The following is a 24,433-nucleotide window of genomic DNA, read 5'->3' on the forward strand; positions in this document are numbered from 1 at the left end:
GACATCTCACAAAACCATTTTCTTTAAGCTCCACACTTCTTATGATTGAATCACCCAGCAACAGCTGCATCCTTTGAGACTTCACTTTATCTATATAGCCTATGTAAAGTGAATTCAAAAGATGTGAGAATGAATAAGCTTACGCAGGCTAAGTGAATAAATATATTTACTAAGTGTGATTAAATATAAGATAACACAGACAAATCACATACAGAATAATAAAAAGTAAATAAACATCACTAGCCTAAATATGCAATATGGGGTAGGGTTCCGGTCGGCCATGCTATAACACATGGCTGTCTACCACATTATAACACATGACCGACACTCCAGGGTGTACAAGAGTCAATACTTACATCCTACCTAGGATGACGTTCCAAGTGGAGTCCCCCCTAATTGTCCGCCCAGACCACAGTTATTCCCATTAGCCCCTCGTCCAGTGTGCATCACGCATGTCTCTGAGATCACTCACGAATTTGTTCTTATCAGCACAATGGGAGATGGGTACTACCTTACATGGAACATCCTAGTAATAGAAAAGAGACAAAATTAAAGGGGACAGAACCAATCAGTACTTAAAAATACCCATACAATACACCCTATTAAGGTATTCTGAATCAATCGAGGAGGGAAGTCCTCTGTTTAGGAGCCTCATCTCTTGAGAAGAAAGGTTACAAAGGGCGTCTGTCACTCTGGAGGACCGGTCCTGTCCTGCATTGTACAGACAACCTATTAATTTGAACGGATGCTATGTAATGCCTAATTTCCCCTGTGGTGGCGCTGCAGGAAAACTAAACACTCACTCTCAATTACAGCTGATCATTGGGGGTCCCAGAAGGTGGGCACTTTGTGATCCACTTATTAGCAACAGTATAATACCTGAAATTAGAGAACTTTTGCCATTTAGTATTCTGGAGAGCTGGGTGACAACCCCTGTGGGAGCTGTAATTTTGACTACTAGTTGTCACCCACCCTTTGCAAAAACAGGCATAGTGAACGGAACAGCGGTCAGCTACACAATTATATCAGCGTGGTACAGGTCCTCCTGATTTGTAAAGGGTCAAATCCTTCTCCTGTTCCTATTATCCTGTCGCAGCGGCTGTGCCCAGCTCATATAATACGGCAGCATGCTCGGCCCTTCCATTGCTCACAACTTTGGAATGCCGACTGAAATTCATCAGTAAATGGAGCTAACAAGGCAGAAGAAAATGCTAAAAACAGTGCACTGCAGCAGAAAGCACCAACACTAAGCAGTGCCGTACACAGCCATGCCCTACGTGTGTGTATATATACAGTATATATTGTAGTTCTTTATTTTTTATCATTATAGGGAATAGAAAATAAATTTTTCAATACACTGTTAAGGAATTCTGTGTGAACAGTGGGTTTCACCCATTCAGGATCCTCATCTTTTAGCCAAAGTCCATCTAAATGGCATTCAATAAGAAGTGTGCAATACTTAATTTTCCCTGTGGTGGCGCTGTAGGGAATTCCAACACTTTTTTGCCATTTTTCCTCAGAGATTCAGCTGATCGCTGGGGGTCCTAGCACTGACATGTGAGACTGTGATGTGAAAAACTGCCTTGTATACATTTCTGTCGAAAAATAATATTTGCCCCAGTTCAATCTGCATCAAAAAGGGTTCTCTGGGAGTAAAAAGCTGATGATCTATCCTCAAGATAGGTCATCAGTATCTGATCAGTTGGGTCCTGACTCCCGGCACACCAAACAAGGAGCTGTTTTAAAGCGCCACTGCGTTCATCCCAGCACTGCAGCCTGCTCTCAGCATACCAACCACAGCGCCATACATTGTATAGTGGCGGTACTTGGTAGTGCAGCTCAGACAGATTCACTTTAATAGGACTGGACTGCGCCTAGGCCATGTGATCGATGAGTGTGACTTTATTCGCCAAGGAAGAGGCCACAATACTCACTAGAGCACAGTGGCCAGCTGATCAGCAGGGGAGTCAGACTCCAACTCATCTGATATTGATGACCTCTCTTGACGACAGGCCATCAATATCCCGGCCAATCCCTTTAATCATCATTTCCTGGAGCTTATATTGTGCCAACATATTCTTCAGCGCTGTACAGTGATTGCCATCAGTCTAACCAAGGTATTGTATCTGGAGGAAATTCATGCACACATTCGGAGAATATGCAAACCCCATGCAGGTACTAAGACACATTTAGTGGTCCTATAGGGGGTGTAAGCTTTAAGGTTATATTACAGCATGAACGCTCATTAGCGATCATCTTGCAGTGTAATACTGGCGCCCAATAGTGTGCAAACACGACCACCTCTGATGGATTGCAGGGTGGTCATGACCATGGAAACAGGCAGTATATATTGTGATGGAAAAATAAATCCAGCCAGCAAAGAAGGAAATATGGACAATCACAATACATTAGTAAGTGCCTTGTATTAACTTTCTCTACATGATAAATGGTATTTGCCGAAGTGAGACAACCCCTTTAAGTACTTTTGCAAGTGCACCTTTAAATTGACATTTTCTGGTGCTCATCGGATCACCACTTTGGTGGCAATTTGTACCCTTTGGACTTTCAAATGAATTTATTATAGTCAACCAGAAAGTGTGTTATAACAATTTTTGTACCTCGCCGCACAATAGGTTGGGGCTATACAGGCAACTGGAAATACATAAAAAAAACTGTGCTCAGGCTCCTAACATAGAAGTAGTTTCACAACAGCTGGAGTGCCGGAGGTTGCTGATTCCTGTTCTACATGTATTTAAAGGGAACCTGACTTGATAAATACGCTGTGTTGTCTACAGGCAGCATGTTGTAGAGCAGATAGTTTGGTTTTGTGGATATTCAGCAGAACTTGTCATTTGTTCATTGAAATCCTTGCTCATTCTGGCTTTACGAGTCCAGTGGGCGGTCCTACTCAGTGACTGGCAGCCCTTTATGCACACTCACACTCACACAGGAAAGGCTGTCAGTCTCTGAGTAGGACCGCCCACTGGACTCCTAACACTCCTAAGAATGGGCAGAGATTTCAATCAATACTTTATCTTTTTAGACAGTGCTATATATCAGTCTTCTCTGTCGCTAGATTGGCCTGCATGCTGACAGGTTCCCTTTACATATGTATTCAATATTCTATATAAACTCATGGAGACAAGTACTAATATTTCCTGCCTGTTCCCCAGAGACCCTCAGAGACCTGCTCACAATATGTTTTCCCAGCATCGCTGTTTTGTAACTCAAACCCCATTTAGTATGTAATGAAATTTACCGTTTCCACCCAGTTTATCTAACTAGATTCATTATACTGTGCTGACTAGTTTATGAACATTTTTTATAGTGTCGAAGCTTAGTTTTCTGATACAAATTTGCTCCAAATCCCCTGCACAGATATAGACTTAAAGGTTTTTTTTTCTGGTGGGGGGGTCCAAAACTTAGCACCCCCACCGATCAGCTGCTTGCAGCAGCCCCCAGCGACGGAACCAACACAGTGGATGGAGCCAGAAGCAGAAAGCTCCATCTGCTGTGTAGTGGCCATGCCGGGGTACTGCAGCTCAGCTCACGTTCACAGGTTTTTGGGGTAATAATATGAGCTGCACTTGAACTAAAGGAGTAACTGACCAAAGGACGTTCAGCTCAGCTCAGACGCTGGTGATTGAGTAGCGTCAGAGGGCAGAAAATCACTCCTCCTGACAGCAATGGAATCAGTTATTGGACAGTAGAACTAATGGTGGTCTTGATCTGAGGAACGGAAATGAGGTGGGGGGTGGCTATGTATAAAGACTAATATGGAATAATAATTCACTCTTTCAGATATATGGTGGTCCTGAGCTGTCTTCTCCAAGGCTGGCTCAGCTCTGTACATCTAGAGCACCGGGGAATCCTCTGCAGGTCTCCAGCACTGGTAATGCTGTGACGGTTTGGTTCAAGACTGACGACCTGGTGAATGGAAAAGGGTTTAATGCTACTTGGCGGGAAGTGCCCGGAGGTATATCAAGCTCTACTGCATGTTATAACATCACCCTGTGCACTCTCTTGAGCCCATGGACTGGACCTCAAATATATAATCTGCCTCCTATCCCTTATTAAAAGTACTTGCCCTGTCAGACGTCCCTTCTTACAGTGATATCCAGAGCCTCTCAGAGGGTACTTATTTTTCCCCTCAGAGAACTATCTAAGAGATACATAAGTTAAAAGTTATGTCCAATATATCAGTAAAACATTTTTTTAATACATACTGTATAAAAAGTCGCTACTTCTTGCCGAGGGTACGTTAGCAAGAAGTCGGTTCACATGGACGGGAGTGTAGTTGTAGCTTCAGACTACGCAGGGTTTGTTTGTAGTCTGTAACCATGGAAGCACATAACTCTTCACAGGAGCTGTAGGTATAAAATAGTAACGTTTTGTTTTTGATCAAGAAAAAGTTGGTTTGTGCTATTTTAGATGCTTTAAATGTCCCATAAATTTGAAATGTTTTCAAAGGATGCTTTGAGAGGAGCAATTTAAAGCTCCTGGGCCCCATTGTAAAAACCTCCACCTGCCAGATGGTATTTGTACTGTGTATACATGGCGTTGGGGCTTTAGGGCCATATGATGCAGCTGCTACTTTTGAAACCTCTATAGAAAATACAGTCCAGGTTACTCAGAATCAGCTAAAAATTGATGACCAACCTTAGCCATTTTTTTTTTTTGCTGCATTATTGTCACCAGTTTGAAAAATTTGTAAAATGGACACAAGTAACTGTTATTTTTCAGGTTGTGGAGGAATTTTTCAAGCACCAAATGGAGAAATCCATTCTCCAAATTACCCAAGACCCTATGATGACAACACAGAGTGCTCATGGCTGATTCGAGTTGACCCTGGACACAGAGTCTTCCTCAACTTTACAGACTTTGACATCGAGTACCACTTAGAAATCTGCAACACTGACAGTGTCAAAGTAAGTGAACCCTATAGATGCACAAATACAAAAGCTAAGCTAACCCTATTGACCACAAACCACTATGCTCATATCAGTTGAACATGTATATTTCTTTCAGTAAGCAGAGGGAAAGGATAGGCTGCTGTCAGAAACCTATGGCAGTAACTTATTTCCCTGGGTACTTTGAAATCCATAATGCTTGACCATTCTTCTCCTTGGCAACAGGGGTGCACCCGTTGCTTCAAATTCATCTGACTACTAACTTTACTATGCAGTTGTCTTGCAATTGGAACTGGTTTTGATTATCATTTAGTCTTTCTTGGTTGATTAGGGTGGAGTGCTGATTGTGAGTCTATTTATATTGAAGCCTCACTTCCCTATAGTTATCAGGTATACTGTTTGCCATGTGCCTTTCTTCCCTTCTGCTACTCTCATCTCTTTATAGTGTACAGTGTTTTCTGTCGTAGAACTGGGATCTTTATTTGTGCATGTGTGTGTTGCTGTGTTTGGGATTTATTTATTGCTGTACTGTTATACTGTCCTTGGCTGAATTACTGGGCTCAATTCGAATAGGGTCAGTTCAGTATTGGATGGTTATACATCTGCAATCCAGTCTATTACTAGATCATCTCGTCCATCTCGTGACTCTCTGTATTTGGTTTGTCAACCACAAAAGATACGACGGCAGCATCTCCAATCCAATGAGGCTTTATTCAAACACGGTGCATGAGACAGTATACACGGTCCGCATTGGTCCAGGAGAGCATTGCATAAAATGCCACCATTGGGTTCAATAGTGATCTAACTTTGGTTCAGTGGAACTTCACAGGTTCCAGATGTTGCTACCTTAATAAAGACCCTAATATACAACAGTATTTTGCCTTTCTGTAATGGGCCTTAACCAGTGAATGACATGATCTACCAGTGTTCACGACTGCTCAGAAAAGGAGGATATTATATTCTAGAAGCTCTTTACTAGAACCTCAAAGCATCTGGTGACCATGTGAAGGTCTTGGGGACATTCACCCCTCTGGTATGTACAGACTCCAGAGAATGACATCTCTCCCTGACAATAGTCTACAGAAAATGACACCCGGTGACCTTCTCTGTCATGTCTCAAATCTCCAAACAGTGCTCAGTTTGTTTTCTCTGCGTGTGTGTAAACTAGGGGTCAAACATAATGAAAACCTGCCAAACTGAAATAGTTCAACCGCACCAATTAATCTGTATTCATCACGATATCTTTGATGTAAACATGAGCTGTTCTGAACAATGGCTCCCTTGAAAATGAGAAATTATTTAGAAACTGGTAGATGTGCAATACAAAAAGATAATCTAGTCTTGTGCCAGTATTACATAAGAAGAGCTATGAAATCATGAGGTGGTCAGCAAGCCTACTGATCATGGCTGTGACTAAAATGGGGATTCTTATCATAAACTTTTTTGTTTCCATAGGACTGCATACATATAGATAATTGATTATTGTGCATGTCGGATCTGAGAGTAAAGAGTAGGATGTCTATTTGCATATGCATCAAGCCCCGGAGGAACCGGTGTAGAGGATAGTAGTGGTAGTGGCCCTGATGGTTGTTGTGTCACGGTGTACTCCCTCAGGCCGTTGCACCCTGGTGATCAGTGCAGTGGAAAATGAAGTCTGAAGAATGAGGCCAGAAGTGAATATATAACAGTCTCTTTTACTAAATGCAAAATATATTTAAGGTAAATACAATGGCAGCAGATTCAAAGTGCAGTTTATTTCACTATTTAAGGAGGTATGGAGGCAGGTTAGATGACTGCAGTTGACCGGTTGTAGATATAAGTGTCCACTGTTAGGTTAAAGTGGCTGATCCTGAGGATAGGTCATCAATATTACAAGCCCGGAGAACCCCTTTAAGACTTGAACTTTGGCTAGCCTAGTGGTGGTTTGCAAGATAGGTGTATGAGCAGTAGTCCTTCACTTTGCAGCAGTGTCTGTAATGCAGTTCTCAGCCTTTCACTGCTGTCTTGTCTCTCAAGATTTTGTCGAGTTGGTCTCTGTGGAGAATGTTTATCAGGAGGTGCATCCTCTCCCTTCTAAGGTTACACAGCAACTCCCCCTCCTGGCAGGAAATGGGACAAGCCCACTCCTACCAAGAGGGGAGGGACAGGGTGGTTAGCCCTCTTCTTGCCAACCATCTGTGCTCCATACCTTTTATGCTGGTACTTATGGCCAAATACAATATGAAATACATAACAATAAAACAATTTGCAGATACCCCCAGGTCTGGGGTACTGCACATACATCTCCATTATACAGTAATGTGAAGGAGATCACAAACTAGCCAATCAGGCCTGCTTATCTGTTTTCCTGGTTATCAGGTAAAACCTATACTTGGTTATCGTCCGACTCTCCCATGCTGCAATCTCCTCGAATCTGTATATTTGATCAACCTTTCCCATCCATTGAGATATAGATGTGAGATCAGTAGACAGCCAAAAACACGGAATCAAAAGGCGGGCTGCACTAAGGAGGGACTTGAAAAGTGGTGAGGGATCCTTAATAGAATCAGTGGGCGAGATTCCCAACAAGGCCAATTAAGGCGAAATCATAGGATCTTATTGCAATTGCCAAAGATTTCAGACCACCAAGTTTGGATCAGGGGGCAGGTCCACCAAATATGGAAAAAGGATCCTCTCTGTCTTAGACATCTCCAGCAGGTATCCGACCCACTGGCATTATATAAAGTAATCTCAGGAGTTTCATACCACCTAGTAAGGATTTTATAACCATTCTCCTGTGTTCGAAAGAAAGGCCGTGATATTTCTGACGGGTAAAGGAGATTCCCAGGTCTTTCTCTCAGAGACCTATGAACGCTGGTTTTGGCATGAGCAGGGGGGTACATAGCGTCTTATAAATCTGAGAGATCAGTTTAGTGTGCCAATTTTAGGCACATGTTTAGAGATAAAGGAGCGCAGGAACGATATTAAAGGTGGGAAAAACCTACCCTCAGAGAAAAGCTGTGATATATCTTTTCAACCCCAAAACCTCTCCATCCTCATTGAGTAGAGCTAGGACTGACTGTGTGAAGTTACCTATGGAATAAGGTAGACTTTCAAGCAAGGTTAAAGTTGCATGAACTAGGATGTCTCGTACTCGAATCAGAGGCGAAGGTAGGGGGATGGCACAGTGGGTTGACGGAAACCATATGCGTGCTAAAAGTGTGGTTTTAACCATTGGGTTGAGGGACCTGTCCAAACATGGAAAGCCACTCGTCCCCACCAAGAGACCAGTAAAGGGGGATCCGAAGTGTGCCTGCTCCATAGGTACCCAAGACCTGCCCAGAGGTCGAGCGAACCAGTTCACCACCCTTGATAAAAGAATGGCTTTCCCATATAACTCCGGATCAGGTAGGCCGATCCCACCATAGGACTTGGGTTTACTGAAAGTGGAGTATGCTAGATGAACCCTCCTTCCCACCCATATAAAGATCCGGATTCGGTGTTTCACTGAAGCGTAATACGATCTTGGCACAGGGATGGGTAAGACCTGCTGCAGGTACGTCAGTTTAGGCAATATGAGTGATGTAACAATATTTTTCCTTCCAAACCAGGATAGCATAGGAGTTTTTAGTGTGGAGAGTTGGTCCGTTATCGATTGTAACAGAGAGGTATAGTTTAGTCGGAAAAGTGAAGAAAGGTTGGGCCCTATTATGAATACCAGATAGGTAATATACGTATGGGGTGTCCCAGATGAACGGGGAGTTAGCTATCAGATCGTGCTTGACTGAGCCAGGGAGGTCTATGCTAAGTATGTGGGATTTATTCATATTGATTTTAAACTTGGAGAAAAGGCTAAAGTGTTCCAAAATATGATCTACACAAGGCAGGGCGTTTGTTGGATTAGTGGTCATAATGAGTAGATCATCTGCAAAAGCTGCGACTTTATGTTCCTGATGTCCCACTAGGACTCCCTTGATCTCACTTTCTCTCCTGACCACCTGCAACAAGGATTCCATAACTAGCACGAATAGTAAAAGGGATAAAGGACATCCCTGTCTGGTGCCATTCCGAATTATAAAGGAGGAAGAGAGAGTGTTGTTTATGATGATTGAGGCTGAAGCATGTGAATAAAGGGAGAAGACTGCTTTAATAAATGAATCGGGGAGCACAAATGTTAACATCACCGTCCACATATAATCCCAGCTAACTGTGTCGAAAGCCTTCTCGGCATCAGTGCTGAGAAGGACCTGAGGATATTTAAGCCTCTTAGAGTGGTAGGTAGCATTAAGGACTCTGGTAGTATTGTCCCTACTCTCCCTGCCCTGAATAAAGCCTACTTGGTCTTTGTGAATCAAGCATGGGAGAAGCTGGGACAGATGGGTGGCCAACATTTTAGCCAGTAGTTTCAAATCTAAGTTCAACAAGGATATCGGACAGTAGTTTGCACAATGAGACCTATCCTTCCCCTCCTTAGGGATCAGGGAAATATAAGCCCCAGTCATATCTACCGACAAAGGGACACCAGACAGGGAGCTATTGCATATTGAGAGTAGGTGTGGCGCTAGGGTTTTATAGAATGTGCGGTAGTATAAAGCAGGGAAATCATCTGGTCCTGGACATTTCCCATTAGGGAGCTGTTTAATTGCAGCTACTAGTTCATCTATAGTGAATGGGTTCTGCAGCGTCTGTGCTTTAGAGTCAGACAGGGTGGGCAACGAAAGAGAGCGGAGGCAAGATATCACAGTCTCCGGTGGGGGAGGGGGGGCATGGCCAGCCAGTTCAGCCTCACGCAGATTGTATAGAGCAGTGATGCCCAACCTACGGCCCAAATGCGGCCCGCGAAGCCGTGTCATGCTGCCTGCGCCGTGACCGGACTTTATAAGTGCACTAGCGCAGGGCGCGCTGCGAACGGCACGGGCAGCAAAGCGATGCTGCCTGTGCCTGCAATCTCCCCGCCCAGCGCCGCCTCCTAGCTAATTTATTCACTGCACTTGCCTCTGTGAAATTGAATAGAAGCGCCGTAATCTCGCACAGGCGCACTGGCAGAGGCATCGAAGTGCGCATGCACGTCTTCCTGGCTTCCAAGTGCAGTGAATAAATTAGCTAGGAAGCGGCTCTGGGTGGGGGATATCTGTGGACAGCACTGAAGGGGGGATATCTGTGGACGGCACTGACGGGGGGATATCTGTGGACGGCACTGAAGGGGGGATATCTGTGGACGGCACTGAAGGGGGGATATCTGTGGACGGCACTGAAGGGGGGATATCTGTGGACGGCACAGAAGGGGGGATATCTGTGAACGGCACTGAAGGGGGGATATCTGTGGACGGCACTGAAGGGGGGATATCTGTGGACGGCACTGAAGGGAGGATATCTGTGGACGGCACTGAAGGGGGGGATATCTGTGGACGGCACTGAAGGGGGGATATCTGTGGACGGCACTGAAGGGGGGATATCTGTGGACGGCACTGAAGGGAGGATATCTGTGGACGGCACTGAAGGGGGGATATCTGTGGACGGCACTGAAGGGGGGATATCTGTGGACGGCACTGAAGGGGGATATCTGTGGACGGCACTGAAGGGGGATATCTGTGGACGGCACTGAAGGGGGATATCTGTGGACGGCACTGAAGGGGGGATATCTGCGGACGGCACCGAAGGGGGGATATCTGCGGACGGCACTGAAGGGGGGATATCTGCGGACGGCACCGAAGGGGGGATATCTGCGGACGGCACTGAAGTGGGGATATCTGCGGACGGCACCGAAGGGGGGATATCTGCGGACAGCACCGAAGGGGGGATATCTGCGGACGGCACTGAAGGGGGGATATCTGCGGACGGCACTGAAGGGGGGATATCTGCGGACGGCACCGAAGGGGGGATATCTGCGGACGGCACTGAAGGGGGGATATCTGCGGACGGCACTGAAGGGGGGATATCTGCGGACGGCACTGAAGGGGGGATATCTGCGGACGGCACTGAAGGGGGGATATCTGCGGACGGCACTGAAGGGGGGATATCTGCGGACGGCACTGAAGGGGGGATATCTGCGGACGGCAATGAAGGGGGGATATCTGCGGACGGCACTGAAGGGGGGATATCTGCGGACGGGACTGAAGGGGGGATATCTGTGGATGGCACTGAAGGGGGGATATCTGTGGACGGCACTGAAGGGGGGATATCTGTGGATGGCACTGAAGGGGGATCTCGGGAGGGCTGTGGGGATGTTGGGGTGTGAGGTCCTGGAGGGGTGTTTGGGTGGGAGCTCTGGAAGGGGTGGGAGGTCCGATAGGTATGTGGGGGTGGGAGATCCGGGAGGGGGGGGGGCATAAATTTTTTTGCTATGGGGCCCAGTCATTTCTAGCTACGCCCCTGATTGTTAAGATTGGGCGGGCACTGGAGAGATAGAGCGCCCTGCTGAAGGAGAAGCCGGCAGGAGATGAAAGGAGGAGGGGCCAGCTCCTGGTGTAGGTGCTCTTTAGATATAAACAGGTAGTCAAGCCTCTGATAAGAGCCATGGACCATCGAAAAGAAGGTGTAGTCATGATTGGAGGGATTAAGAACTCTCCAAGCGTCATAGAGGGACCAATGTTGTAATTTTTTCTTAAGATATCTAAGTGCTATAGCGGAAATCGCAGATTTCTTAGATGTGGAGTCTAAAGTAGGTTCCAGTGTCACATTAAGATCTCGCCCAAGCAAAACCACACCCTCCTTATATACGTTTCCAACAAGGAGAGTATATTATCAATCCAGGAGTTAACATTAGGAGCGTAAACATTAACAAAAGTATATAGTTGGTTAGAAATAGTCCCTTTGAGCAAGATATATCAACCCTCCCTGTCTTGAATGTGGGAGGTATTTGTAAATGGAAGGCCTTTTTCGAATTACAATGCTCACACCTCTGGAGGCCGAAGACCCAGATCCGCAGTGATACCATTGCGAGAATATGGAATGAGAATGATTCGGGTATCTATCAAACCTAAAATGTGTCTCCTGAAACATCAGGACCGAGCATTTTTCACTCTTCAAGTAGGAAAATATCTGGCTAAGTTTGGTAGGGGAGTGAAAACCTTTAACATTAAATGACGCCACACAGATGTCAGCCATCATTTATGAGGTAAAGCAAGGGGGTGGTGTATCTCTAATAAGTAACATGTCACTATAAGTAAGCAGTATATGGGGATACTTAGCCTCCCGAGGTGGAGCATTGGAATTCCCTCGTGAGGCCATCTTCTCATAATCAAAAATCAAAGGAAATAAGCAGTACCTGTCATAAAAATAAAATGAACACAAAAAATAAACCAAGCAAAATAACATGTGTAGAAACAGATTATCATCAAGCTAGCAATTAGGCTCAAATGGCATGTTAGGGGTAAGGTATATACCGTAAAGTAGCACCCTCAATTAAGCAATTGGTTATGGACCACACTACAACTCTAATAGCCCATACTCCTCCATCTTCAAGGACAATATTGAGAGATCTCAGTGACCTCTATGTAGATAATGTTAAAGTAGGACCAAACAAAAAGACAGAATAAATAAAAAGTTAATTTGGAGGAGAAGGAACCAATGAACTCCGTTATAGAAAATGGCTAGAATGGCCGTAAGGTAAAGTAAACTCAAACAAAGGTGGGCACTTATGTAAGGTGGCTGCTGCTATCACATAGGCAGACCTCCTGTTGACCCGGAGATTAGATAGTAATTTTCATTCTCACTTATCAGCAAGTGGTAGTCTCCTCGGAGTTGAAGTCAAAGTTCCTCTCTTGGACCTCTGAGGTTTTGGAGTGCGAGGCATTTCCCAAGGGGTAACTGTAGGTTAGGAAGTGTGGCTAGATCATGAACAACTTCCCAATTTTCAATCGGCAGCGGAGATATCTTAAGGTGGTCATACACCTTATCTAAGTCATTGTAGGATGAGATAGATATGCAGCGTCCATCATGGAGGAAGGATAATCCAAAGGTAACGGTCCATCTATATCAAATCTTGTGGGAACGAAGCCAGTCAGTAAGCGGTTTCAATGCTCTACGTTTTTTCAAAGTGGACTGGGCTAGGTCCTGGAAAATAGTGATGGTATGGTCTTCCCACATCAAAGATGGAGTATTCCTGGCACAGGTAAGGATTGCCTCTTTAACAGGAAAGTGCAAGAACTTGCAAATTACATCTCAGGGGGGCTCAACAGGCTGAGGTTTTCGGACAAAGTGCTCTGTGTGCCCTTTCTATAATGACCTCATGTGCAGAGTCCGGCCCCAGTAAGGTTAAACAAATTTGCACCACCGTTTCAGGTATGTTGGTAGGGGCAACAGACTCTGGAATGCCTCTGAAGTGCAAGTTATTGTTCCTACCCCGATTTTCTTGATCTTCCAGCGCTGTATACAGAGAGTTTATGTGGGACTGGCACATGGCAATGCAGGAGGACATTGCACCTTGGTGCAGTATGACTGCCGACTGCACCTCTTCCAAGGTCTCAACCCTCTTTCCAATGTGGCGCACATCCTCTTTAATAGCTGTGAGGTCCGAGGTGAGGGGCCTCAGTGCATCTGCTAAGGCCTCCCTTAGGAAAGTCTGCAAGATCGGGAGACTATTGGGCCCCAGGGATTCCTCCCTACCTCATTTCGCACTATCAGCAGTGTGTGGTTTATGTCCCGAGGCTCGCGGTGTTCCAGGCGCCATCTTGAATTCCCGGACTGCGTATGCAGAGGCCGCCTTCTTAGTAAACTTTTCCATCTCCCCGGTCTGGATGGGAATTCTAGTGGGACCAGGAGGATCAGCAGGCTTGAGGCCACTGAGCTTGACCATAGTGAGTCCAAAAGGCTAAATAGATCAGGCTGTGAGGGTATAGCTAACAGCAGAGCAGCGCTTCACACAACTATCTTCCTCTAGCGCAGGCTCCACCCCCCCACGGGAGTTGATTTTTCAACTTAAAAAACATTTTGAAACTTGGTTCGAAGTCGGCTTCGGTACCAAGGTACCAGCAAGTACCAAAGACGACTTTGGATTCCTGTTTAAAATGGTTTTTAATTTTAAACATCGAATGTCGAAGTCGTGAGACTCATGATAATTCATTTCAAGTCGCCGGAGCCCATACATTTGAACACTGTACAGAGGCGAATCTCCGTACAGTGTTCAAACTGTTTTGAGCAAAGCGACTTCGGATCTAGGATTTGAAGCTCCCTTCGCTTATCACTGTTGCCTTCACTCCAGAATTCTGGCTTCAAAAAGTCGCAAAATCGGGTTTTGAAATATGGGTGGGAAAGTGGGCATGGTAAGCTATGTTAATGAGTTTCACTCCATATTTATCATTTTAAAAAGTAGCAAAAAAAGTCTCAATCCCACTCAAGTAGGAGGGTGGGGTAGGAAAACTGGAGTAGATTTTTTAGACAAAAGTGTTAGGTTTTGTAAGGATGAGACAAATTTATAAAACAACGTGCAACATTTAATAAATGGGGGGGGGGGGGGAGATGTATGCCAGTTCAGGTGACAAATAATCTGGATCAATTATGATGCGAAATTGAATTGGGAGTCTGGGAACCTCCCAAAAATAGAGCAGACTATTTATTTGTTCTGTATTGTCTTTGCGTATTGTATTTTATCATATTGATTGTCTCAGCAGATTGTGTATTAAGGAATCCGGATTTTTGTCTTGCAAAAAAAATAAAAAAATAAAAAAATGTGGCATAAAGTACGGCAACACAGAGTCAACCAAAACTGACTTCAAATGTTCATCTCGAGATAAATTCCCCTCATTAACTTGGGGAGTTTAAATTTGTTGAAAACTGTAAACCAAACCCAAGTTTTTATTTGATGGAAACCAATCCTTCTCTTATATCGCTGGTAGGTTTATGATGGTGAAAACAGCGATGCAGAACTACTTGCTACTCTGTGCGGAAGTCAAATTCCCAGTGCAATCACATCAACTCAAAACACCATGTTTGTCCGCCTGCGGTCTGACAGCAGCGACCGACGGAGAGGCTTCAGCGCCCGGTTTAGTGAAGGTAAGCTCTTCTATCTGTTCTGTAATGTCCAAAACCCAAGGGTAAATCCGCTCTAACCCTGCTATACTCACATTACTTATCCCTTATTGCTTATAGTATATTATGCTATATAATATATATATACTGTATATATATGAATATATATATATGCACTGTATATACAGGTGAAACTCGAAAAATTTGAATATCGTGCAAAAGTTCATTTATTTCAGTAATGCAACTTAAAATTAGAATTTTGTGAAAAGGTTCAATATTCTAGGCTCAAAGTGTCACACTCTAATCAGCTAATTAATCCATACCCCCTGAGCAAAGGGCACCTCAAAATTGTGACTTTGGGGTTTCATAAGCTGTAAGCCATAATCATCAAAATTATAACAAATAAAGGCTTAATATATCTGACTTTGCATGTAACGAGTCTATCTCATATGTTAGTTTTACCTTTTAAGTTGGATTACTGAAATAAATGAACTTTGCATGATATTCTAATTTTTCGAGTTTCACCTGTATATACAGTATATACTGTATATAGTATATAAGCAAAAGAGGAAATATTGCTAATATTCTATATGTAGGTTAACCTTAATATGAACACCTTCAGGGACAATTTTTTTAAGATTGCATTTTACTTATTTTGGGCTGAAACTATTTTTTCAATTGGTCTTTATTTTACAAAAAATTCAGCAGTTTTTGTCCTACAAGGTTAAGTTTCAGCCTAGCTGCAGAGTATCTTAGTTTTGTTTTAGTCCCAGTCATGTCGCCTTTCTGACAGCTCATGTGTAGCCCTTATCTCTGAACTCCTGATAGCTCATAAACACATAAGGGAGTATTAGACACCCGGTGCTGCAAGGGATGGTCGGGAGGGAAGAGTTCCCTCCTCGCAGTCTCCTGATAGCTAGCAGAGGAATGCTATTACATGCAGCAATGTCCTATGCAGCATGGGAGGGGTGATCGCTATGCCATCACTTGTCCCCATGCCGGCGGCGGTATGCCGGCAGCAGATCGTGATTACACAGCATGATCTGGTGCCAGCAAATCCAGATTTTCAGCATGCTGAAAGATCTGAATTGCTCAATGAATGAGCTCGTTCATCGGGCAATCAGAGGCAGTATTACACTGCCAGATGATCGCTAACGAGCGTCCATAGGAACGTTTGTTAGCGATTATCAGGCAGAAATGCTGCCCATCTAATATACCCTTTACTTAAGCTATATTCTTATGAGTTTGACCATGATCTTTGAACTCCTGACAGTTGATAAACAATTATTTAAAGTTGCGGACCGCTATAGGAAAACAGGTCTATAGGGGATTTCGAATTGGCCTCCATTGCTCTGTATATTCTTGAGAATACAGGCTGCTGATTAGGACAGTCTATACTCTTAGGGAATTGAAGATTTGTTTTAAAGGCCTAGTAATTACCAGATTTCTCCGGCTGATATGAAGGTCTGCTTACAATAATGACACCATATTAGGGAATATGTTTTCAGCGCTTCATTAACGTGAAAAATAGTCCACATTTGTGTTATTAGTCATGGTCTGACTTTCATTTACATCCTTTCCCTTCTGATTCTCTTGTAGCATGTGGAAGCTCTATTGTGGCCGACTCCATTGGAGGCGTTATTTCCTCTCCATTGTATCCCGTCAAATATCCAAACAATCAGAACTGTTCATGGATTATAAAAGCTCAGGATCCTTGTAAGTCACTCGTGTCCATGGCTGGTTTCACAGAAAGCTTTTACTCATTTTTTGGAGGGACTTATCTTAGCAACGAAAAAATCACTTTTACAGCAGGTGTCCCATCCATGACATTGGGGACATTTTTAATTCCTTTCCCCAAAAATGAATTACATCAAAGATCATTTGCCCTTAAAAGGTGTCTAACAGCTGTTTTGACCATGCTAAACTGCTGACAGTGTTAGGTAGGGAATGTGAAGAGCAGTATCATAAATAGTGTGAATATGAACTTGTATTCTGCTATATTCTGCAAGTGCCCAGGAAGCTGAACTTCAGCATGACATGCTCTCTGAACCCCCCGCCCCCCTTGCCCTGAGTGACAGCTGTTGTATCCAACCAGGAGACCACTACAGATGTCACTCTGAGCAGAAGAAGGGGGGTTGCTGTGAAGAAGCTCAATGTAGAAAGCACTTCACAATGAAGCTTCTCCTCCTGGGCACTTGCAGGAGCAGAATATGGCAGAATAAAAGTTTATATTTACACTACTCCTGATGAGAAACGCTCCAGAAAAAGTAGGTTTGAGCCACAACCCGGGAGGTGCAAAGTAGAGGATGGGAGTAGTAGTGGCGATGGTGACTGTACACATGGGTCACAGTGGCAATCCTCATACTGTCGCAGCATGTCACATGTCGCAGTGCAACACCATAGACTATCATTATAAAAATTGTCGCGTGACATTGGTGCAACATCAATGTCACGCGACACATGTAGCAGTGTAGTTGTGCACTATGTGTTGTGCGACTTATTGTCATTGTGTAGCCCTAGCCTAAAGCTAACCTACAGCAGTGAAGAAAAATGGCTGGATTGTTATGGAAACCTGGAGTAAAACTGTGTGTATGTGGAGACTAAGGGCCTGCGAGCTTCTATTGGCTGATAAGGGACATGTGACCGTGTGTATGGCAGTTGGGAAATGAAGAGAAAGACTTGCAGGCTTGTATTGGCTAATGCAGGTAATTTTTTGGGAATATCTCAGGAACAGTACGTCCTAGAGAGCTGAGACCCCCCACAAGATTTCTTTCCAGGTAGCAAGGGATGTGTATACCAAGTTTCCTTGAAATTAATGGTTGCGTTTTGAGTGATCGCGGAACATACATACACACATACAGTATATACATCCTTCTTTATATATATAGATTGTGTGTCCCAGCCACTAAGGCACTGTATAGAAGCATTATTTTTGCAGTCTATAGTGGCAGCACTTTATATAATACTTATTTGGCCAATGTAGGGCACTGTTATGTGGACACCATACTATGTGGAGTATATACAGTAATTAGGCAATGTATGATAGTGTTACTTGTACACTGGATCACAGTACATCATATTGTGGTGGGCGACAACATAAGGTATCGCATAGGGTACTATTAAACAAATGTTGTTTAAAGGGGTTGTCCATCTTAAGGGGCCTTTCAGCCAGATCCCCCCCAACATGGCAGGACCTCTAGAGGGAAGCTTACTTCGGTCTGAAGGAAGGTCCCTTCCTTCCCTCCGCCAGGTTACATGACCCAATGATGTAATGCACCGTGGATACATTACCACTGCAGCCAGTCATTGGCTTCAGAGACAGACATGACGCCCATCAAACTGGATGTTGATGAGCGGAACTAGAGTGCAGCAGCGGGTGACTGAGAGACGGGGGAGCAGGTAAGTATGCTTCCCTCTGCAGGTCCGTTGATGTGGGGGGTCTGACCGAAAGACCCCCTCAAGGTGGACAACCCTATTTAATTCCTTTGTATTTTATTATTTGTAATAATTATATTTTATGTCACTTCTCTCAACAGTTAACCATGTCACCATTTCCTTCACGGACTTCCAAACTGAGGCCAGAAATCATAATTGTTCTGAAGACTTTGTGGAGATTTTTGATGGAGATAATTATGGCTCCCCTTCTCGGGGTATTTATGAGAAATGTGCATCATGTGTATAATGAATGTTTAGTAGTCGATGGTTTTATATGTAGGTTTTGTGTTTTATTTTTAGGTCGGTTTTGTGGCGCAGCAATACCACATCCAGTGACATCTTTCAGTAATGCTCTTGTGCTTAGATTCGTGTCTAATGCCAACACAAACGGGAAGGGCTTCCATGCCTCGTACTCAGCATCATTGTCAGGTGAGACTGATCATATTCATGTTGTCTGTAGCCTCGTTAGACAGGTATGGAGCGGAAAGAAACCTCCACTGGCCTCAGCTGTAATGTTAAATGCCCCCCAAAGGTCTTGTATAACCATATGGGGACACAAAATATAAAATTAAAAAAATTAAAATAAATCGAGTAAAAAAAAAGACAAAATAAAAAGAGGAAAAATAAAAAACATTATAGCAAAATTCCACCACACTGCAGCTTCACACCCTGGTGACCATAACTTATGTATCCCCTAGGACTGTTATGAAAAGGGGATTTTAGTTGCACTTGAAAAAATTTGACAAAAAGGCTATGTTTTCCTTTTTATTTGCATTTTCCTTCGTTTAACACCTTAAGGACACAGCACATTTCCATTTTTTGTTTTCATTTTTCATTCCCTGACTTTCAGGAGCCATAACTTTTTTATTTTTCAGTTCATATAGCCATCTGAGGGCTTGTTTTTTGTGGGACAAGCTGTAGCTTCTAATGGCACCGTTTACTATTGCGTACAATGTAGTTGAAAGCTGGAAAAACAATTCCAAATTTGGCAAATGAGCAATGTGGTTGTAAACAAAGAAATGCCTCTCTGCAGAATACAGGCTGGGAGGAGACTGACCTAAATTATGTCTGAGAATGGAACATCCCGAAGTCATAGACTGGAGAAATGGCGTACTGTGGCAGACCACTCTTTTCCTACATGGGGACAATAGAGTAATGTCGTTATAAAAAGGGAACACAAACTCCACCCTCAGCAGAGGTAACTTAAAAAGCAGGAGACACGGCAGAAGAATGCCTATGAACAAGTTTGGGTTGGAGTTTGAGGGGCAACTTTGGGCTAAATTTGTCCCCATATTTAACCGATGTATGACTGCCGAATGAGGAATGGGACTGCAGGGTCCGGAACCTGCCTGAGCCCTGACCAAACGACGCCACAGACACAAATCTACCAGGGAGGGATATTTTAACACAGAAGGCTTGAGAAAGAGCCATCTTGAGAAGGTAGTAAAAAACATGCATGATCATAACAGTTTTACTAATCTTTATCATGAAACGTATGGTGAATAGCATGGTAGAAAAGAAAAGGAAAAGAGTTCAGGTCTAGGGCGAGACTGAAGTAGAGGGAGCACTGAGGCTGGGGGACTAGAGGCCTGAGGAGAATGGAGGCCATCTTCCCTAACTGTGGATCAAATAGGGTGCAGCTTTGAGGATAGGACCTGCAGCCAACTATTATCCCGTTCCATCAGGCCACGATGCCTAGGGCTCTAAAGTCTGAAATGTAGGGATAAGATCCCAGCTCTAGGTTCCCCATAGGAGGAGAGCAAGGTAACATTGGAGCCACGGTAGTAAGAGACTAGGGAAGGTAGGCGGAAAAAAGCAGGCACGGTTAGGGTCTGAGAAAAAGGTCAAAGTTAACCCCTTCAGAGTCAGATAGGGGAACAAGGGAAAGAAATTCCTGTCTCCCAGGTTGTTATTGACCAATTGTGGGAGAGGGAAAGGTGAGTCCGTAATACCATCGGTTTCTCCCCACCCTAAATCCAGCCGTGTCACCTTTGTTGGTGTGCTGCTCCTTGGGGAGGGAAGCTACATCAGGATAAGGGGAGGCTGGCAGCAAATGTGACCCGATTGCTGGTGGGCAGTGGCAGATTTGGGATCCACCATTCCTCCTTGCCTTCCAGAGGTAGGGAACGAGCAGCAGGTTGTGCAATGTAAACAGCGATTTGCTGCCCAGGAATAATGAATCTGTATAAGGATGAGCAATTGCGGCAAGCCAAGGAGGTGTAAATGTAGGATAGGAGTAGTAGTGACTCTGGTGATGATGGTTGTAAGCACAAATCACAGTGGCAATCCTCAGTGGTACTTCCCAGGGCCACGCAGTGACTGGAGGATTCAGCCTTTCTTCCCTCAAGGCACACCCTGGTGGTGATTGGGGTGCCCTTGATGTTAAGTGTTTTGGCAGGGTGCAAGGCAGGAGTGTGGATTAGGTGGACGGCATACGGTGCTGGAGTCAGTGACCAGGCCAGTTGATATAAATAAATAGGTCTCTCTCTTTACTAAAGTGAAGAATTGGAGTAGTAGTACATTTAACAGATCACAGTGCGATTCCTCCCCAGTGTCAATATATGGATAGCAGCAATGATGGGGATTGTGACACTCCTTCTCTCTGTCTTTCTAAAGAGCTTTAGGCATGCAGTGAGGTACCGTACTTGGTATATATTCCTGTAATTCCCAGGCGGAGGGGTGCAGAATTAAGAAACGGCTGTCCAAAACATCTCAAAGTGTGAGCAGGGTTTTAGCAATATTCCCTCTCACAGCAGCAAAGTCTCTTTCTGCCATAATCAAGCACCATACCTTGCAGAGTGACACCAATGCTCGGCCTTGTAGATTCCGGACCTTCTAATCGTTTCTTTCTGAAGCACTTTAATGCAGCAATTGTTCTTTAGCTGTAGAAGTCTCAGAGGTGATGATTCTCTGAGCTTCGGCCTAGCCCTGAGGAGTAAGCACATGTAGGTCCTCTCTCTTCCTTAGCTAGATTCAACTTAACTCAACTCAACTCACTTCAGTTGGGTACACAAACGCAGTAAATCAGAACATTTCACTCAACAATTCAACATTACAACAATGAACCCTTCTGCAGTGACCCTAATCTGGATCACTGTACAGGATCCCTCGTCCCTGTACAGTGAAGGTGGTCACTGCATGTGAAGGCAGCACTTTCCTTCACTGAAGAACAGGGAGTATTGGAAGTAATGGTCCCTTCCTGATAATTGCCTGCTCGGTTAGCACGTCTAAAGGTACCTCATGGGAGAAAGTGTCAAGGCATTTTATTCGTTTTTGTGCATTTTTCTCCCTTAACCCCTTCCGAAACTTCACTGTACATATACAGCGGACGTCAGGTCTTTAAAAGTTGGTGCCCGCTCGCATGTACAGCAGACACCTGGGGCTTAGATGTCGACGATTGGAGATAATGCCGATCACAAATCAAATGTGACCATGGCATCTGAGAGTGCAGAACTCGGAAGCTCTGTGCTTTCGGGTATGGAACGGGGAAACCATTTATTGTCTGTGAAACGCCGGAATCTGCGGACGCTCCGATGCCTTTGACTAGTACATTCCAATGTAGGCCTGCAAGTGGGATCTTCTATTTGTCAATGGATTTATTTCCATAGATAAATAGAAGTGGCAATCGAATGATTGGATGATGTTAGGCCCCTGTGGACCTAAAGGAAAGTAGAAAAAAAAGTGGAAAAAAAAAGTTTTTAAAAAATATAAAAAATATATAAAAATTCAAATCCCCCACCTTTCCCCAGAATAAATATAAATAATCCAAAAAATAAATATCAGGCATTGGCGCGTCCACACTATTAAAATATCAAAATAAAACCCATAAAACTGTCGTGGAATTCTGTTGGCTTCTCTTCCAACTACATTGTTTGAAAGTACAACTTGTCCTGCAAAAAACAAGCCCTCGTACGGCTATGTGAAGGTGAGAAAAAAAGATATGGTTCCGGGAAAGCAGGGAGAAAAAAACAAAAACAGAAAAATGGAAAACCAAAGAATGGATAACCCACAGACCTCTCTCTATTTCAGGCCTCGTGGTTATCCCTACATGAACAAGTTAGTGGAGCAGACAGTGACATCATTATGCTAAGCAGAGTGACATCACAGTTCTGGGTCCTCAGACTTCAGTCCTGCTTACCTCTTCTCATTCATGTTCAAATATTACAAACCTCTGTTCTCGTTGTTTCTTTCAGCATGTGGAGGAACTTTACATATGGAGAACGGAGCATTTAACAGTCCCAGTTACCCGGACAATTATCCGGCCAGTACGGAGTGTGTTTGGACCATTCTCAGCTCTCCTGGAAACCGGCTCATGCTGTCTTTCATGTAAACCTCACTTCGTATTGTATTCAATTTAATGGCCTTCCAGGAAGGAACTGTAGCATCTGGCAGGAAAATGATTTGACAAAGATTTCAGTGTAAATTATGACCTGGAAAGATAACAATCCGCCAGAGTGTAGCATTGTAAAAAAATTTCCATCGAGGATTCGTTTGTGTCACGTGACCATGGAGCGGGAGTGAAGCACTTGCTATTGCTCCCGCTCCGTGGTCTCCCGCTGGCCCACAATGTGCTCGGAATACTCACCTTTCCAGCAGGGGGACTCTGGACACTCCACAGCACGTCCATGGTCCCGCGCTGCACTGACCTCCTGACATACGCACGCTGTGACCTTAGGCGCTGTGTGAGGTCAGGCCCAGAGCGGCGCGGAACGATGGAGTGTCAGCGGCGCCCCTGCTGGAAACGTAAGTTGTTGACACTGAGGGGGCGTGACTAAGGCCGGGCGCCCGGAGTGCACAGCGTCATAGCAACCAATGACGCTGTGCACTCCGGGTGTCAGGCAGGCTGGGCATTCACGGACCGCGCGTCCGTGGTTTAACTGAAGTGTGGCCCGGCCTTAGGGGAGAGATGGCACAAGGGGAGCAGAGACGATGGCACAAGGGGGGAGTGATGATGGCACACTGGGGAGAGATGATGGCACAAGGGGGAATGGAGCTGATGGCACGGGGGGGGGGGAATGGAGCTGATGGCACGGGGGGAATGGAGCTGATGGCACGGGGGGGGGGAATGGAGCTGATGGCACTGGGGGGAACTGATGCACTTGGGCTGATCGCACAGGGGAAAACGAAGGGTGTTGGGGACTGATGAGTTTTTATAAAGGAAAAGTCTATTAATTTATAAATAATTAATCGTATAAATAATCGGTAGAATACTTTATTGCTAAAATAATCGTTAGCTGCAGCCCTACACTATACAGATACATGAATGCACTGATTTCAACAGAACCGACCAACTATCTAATGTGAATGGGGCCTTCTGACTGTCCCCTACCACAGATGCTGTGAAGATAGTGATCGGGCTGTTGGATACTGTATGTGTGGTGGTTAGGAGAAATAGCTTTGTTATATGGAGGCAGATCTTGCGACCACTATGAGACTTGGGTGATAGGGGCCCATATTGGTCTCCATTTTCTGCTTCGTAAAATAGATCCATGGCATTTCCCTGCAGCTGCCACTAGGATGAGCTCAATTCAAAGAGATCTTTAGAGCTGCCATTGTATTCAGTGGCAATTGTATACATTTCTATGCACTCAGCTCCCCCTAGTGGTGGCTGCAGGCAGACAGTGTTATAATATAATGAAGGGATGCAGGAGAGAGTGGGTAACAAGGGCGAAGTAGAACATTATTTTTATTAATTCTTCACATAAAAGTTCAAAATTAGTCAGAAATCTCTGAGGGAATGGCCTTACTAAGTTTTGCTATAGGGCCGTAAGATCTGCATACACCTCTGGCTGTTGGATCACAGATTTCTCCTGTGTATGGCCAGCCTTACAGGTATCTCAGTTGCTCAGTCCTGATCACATCAAATCCAGTTTTACATTAACCCTTTTACTGACCTAAACCACCACGGATACTGTAATTAGTACCCTCACTGCCCTAGACCACCATGTATACTCATATTAACCCCTTTGCTGCTCTATAACACCAGGGATCTTTACATTAACCCCTTCACTACCCAAAGGTGCAAGGATATTGACATTAACCCCCAGAATATCCTAGACCACCAGATCTACTGATATCAAGCCCCTCACTACCCTTGCCCACCAATGATTCTAACATTAACCTTTTCATTGCTTAGGAAT

The 24,433-nt window shown here is 44.5% G+C and overlaps 1 protein-coding gene across 1 annotated transcript in view; it reads left to right on the top strand.

The window, feature by feature from the left end:
- Positions 1-24,433, top strand: part of CUBN (cubilin) — a 236,538-nt gene that overhangs the window by 90,863 nt on the left and 121,242 nt on the right. Inside the window, exons 30-36 of the mRNA XM_040434511.1 lie at positions 3,802-3,976; positions 4,744-4,928; positions 14,726-14,882; positions 16,458-16,574; positions 18,395-18,508; positions 18,594-18,722; positions 22,487-22,619. Coding sequence (XP_040290445.1) covers positions 3,802-3,976; positions 4,744-4,928; positions 14,726-14,882; positions 16,458-16,574; positions 18,395-18,508; positions 18,594-18,722; positions 22,487-22,619 — 1,010 coding nt within the window. The remainder of the gene's footprint in view (positions 1-3,801; positions 3,977-4,743; positions 4,929-14,725; positions 14,883-16,457; positions 16,575-18,394; positions 18,509-18,593; positions 18,723-22,486; positions 22,620-24,433) is intronic.

This window comes from Bufo bufo, chromosome 5 (assembly GCF_905171765.1).
Source record: "Bufo bufo chromosome 5, aBufBuf1.1, whole genome shotgun sequence".
NCBI lineage: Eukaryota > Metazoa > Chordata > Amphibia > Anura > Bufonidae > Bufo > Bufo bufo.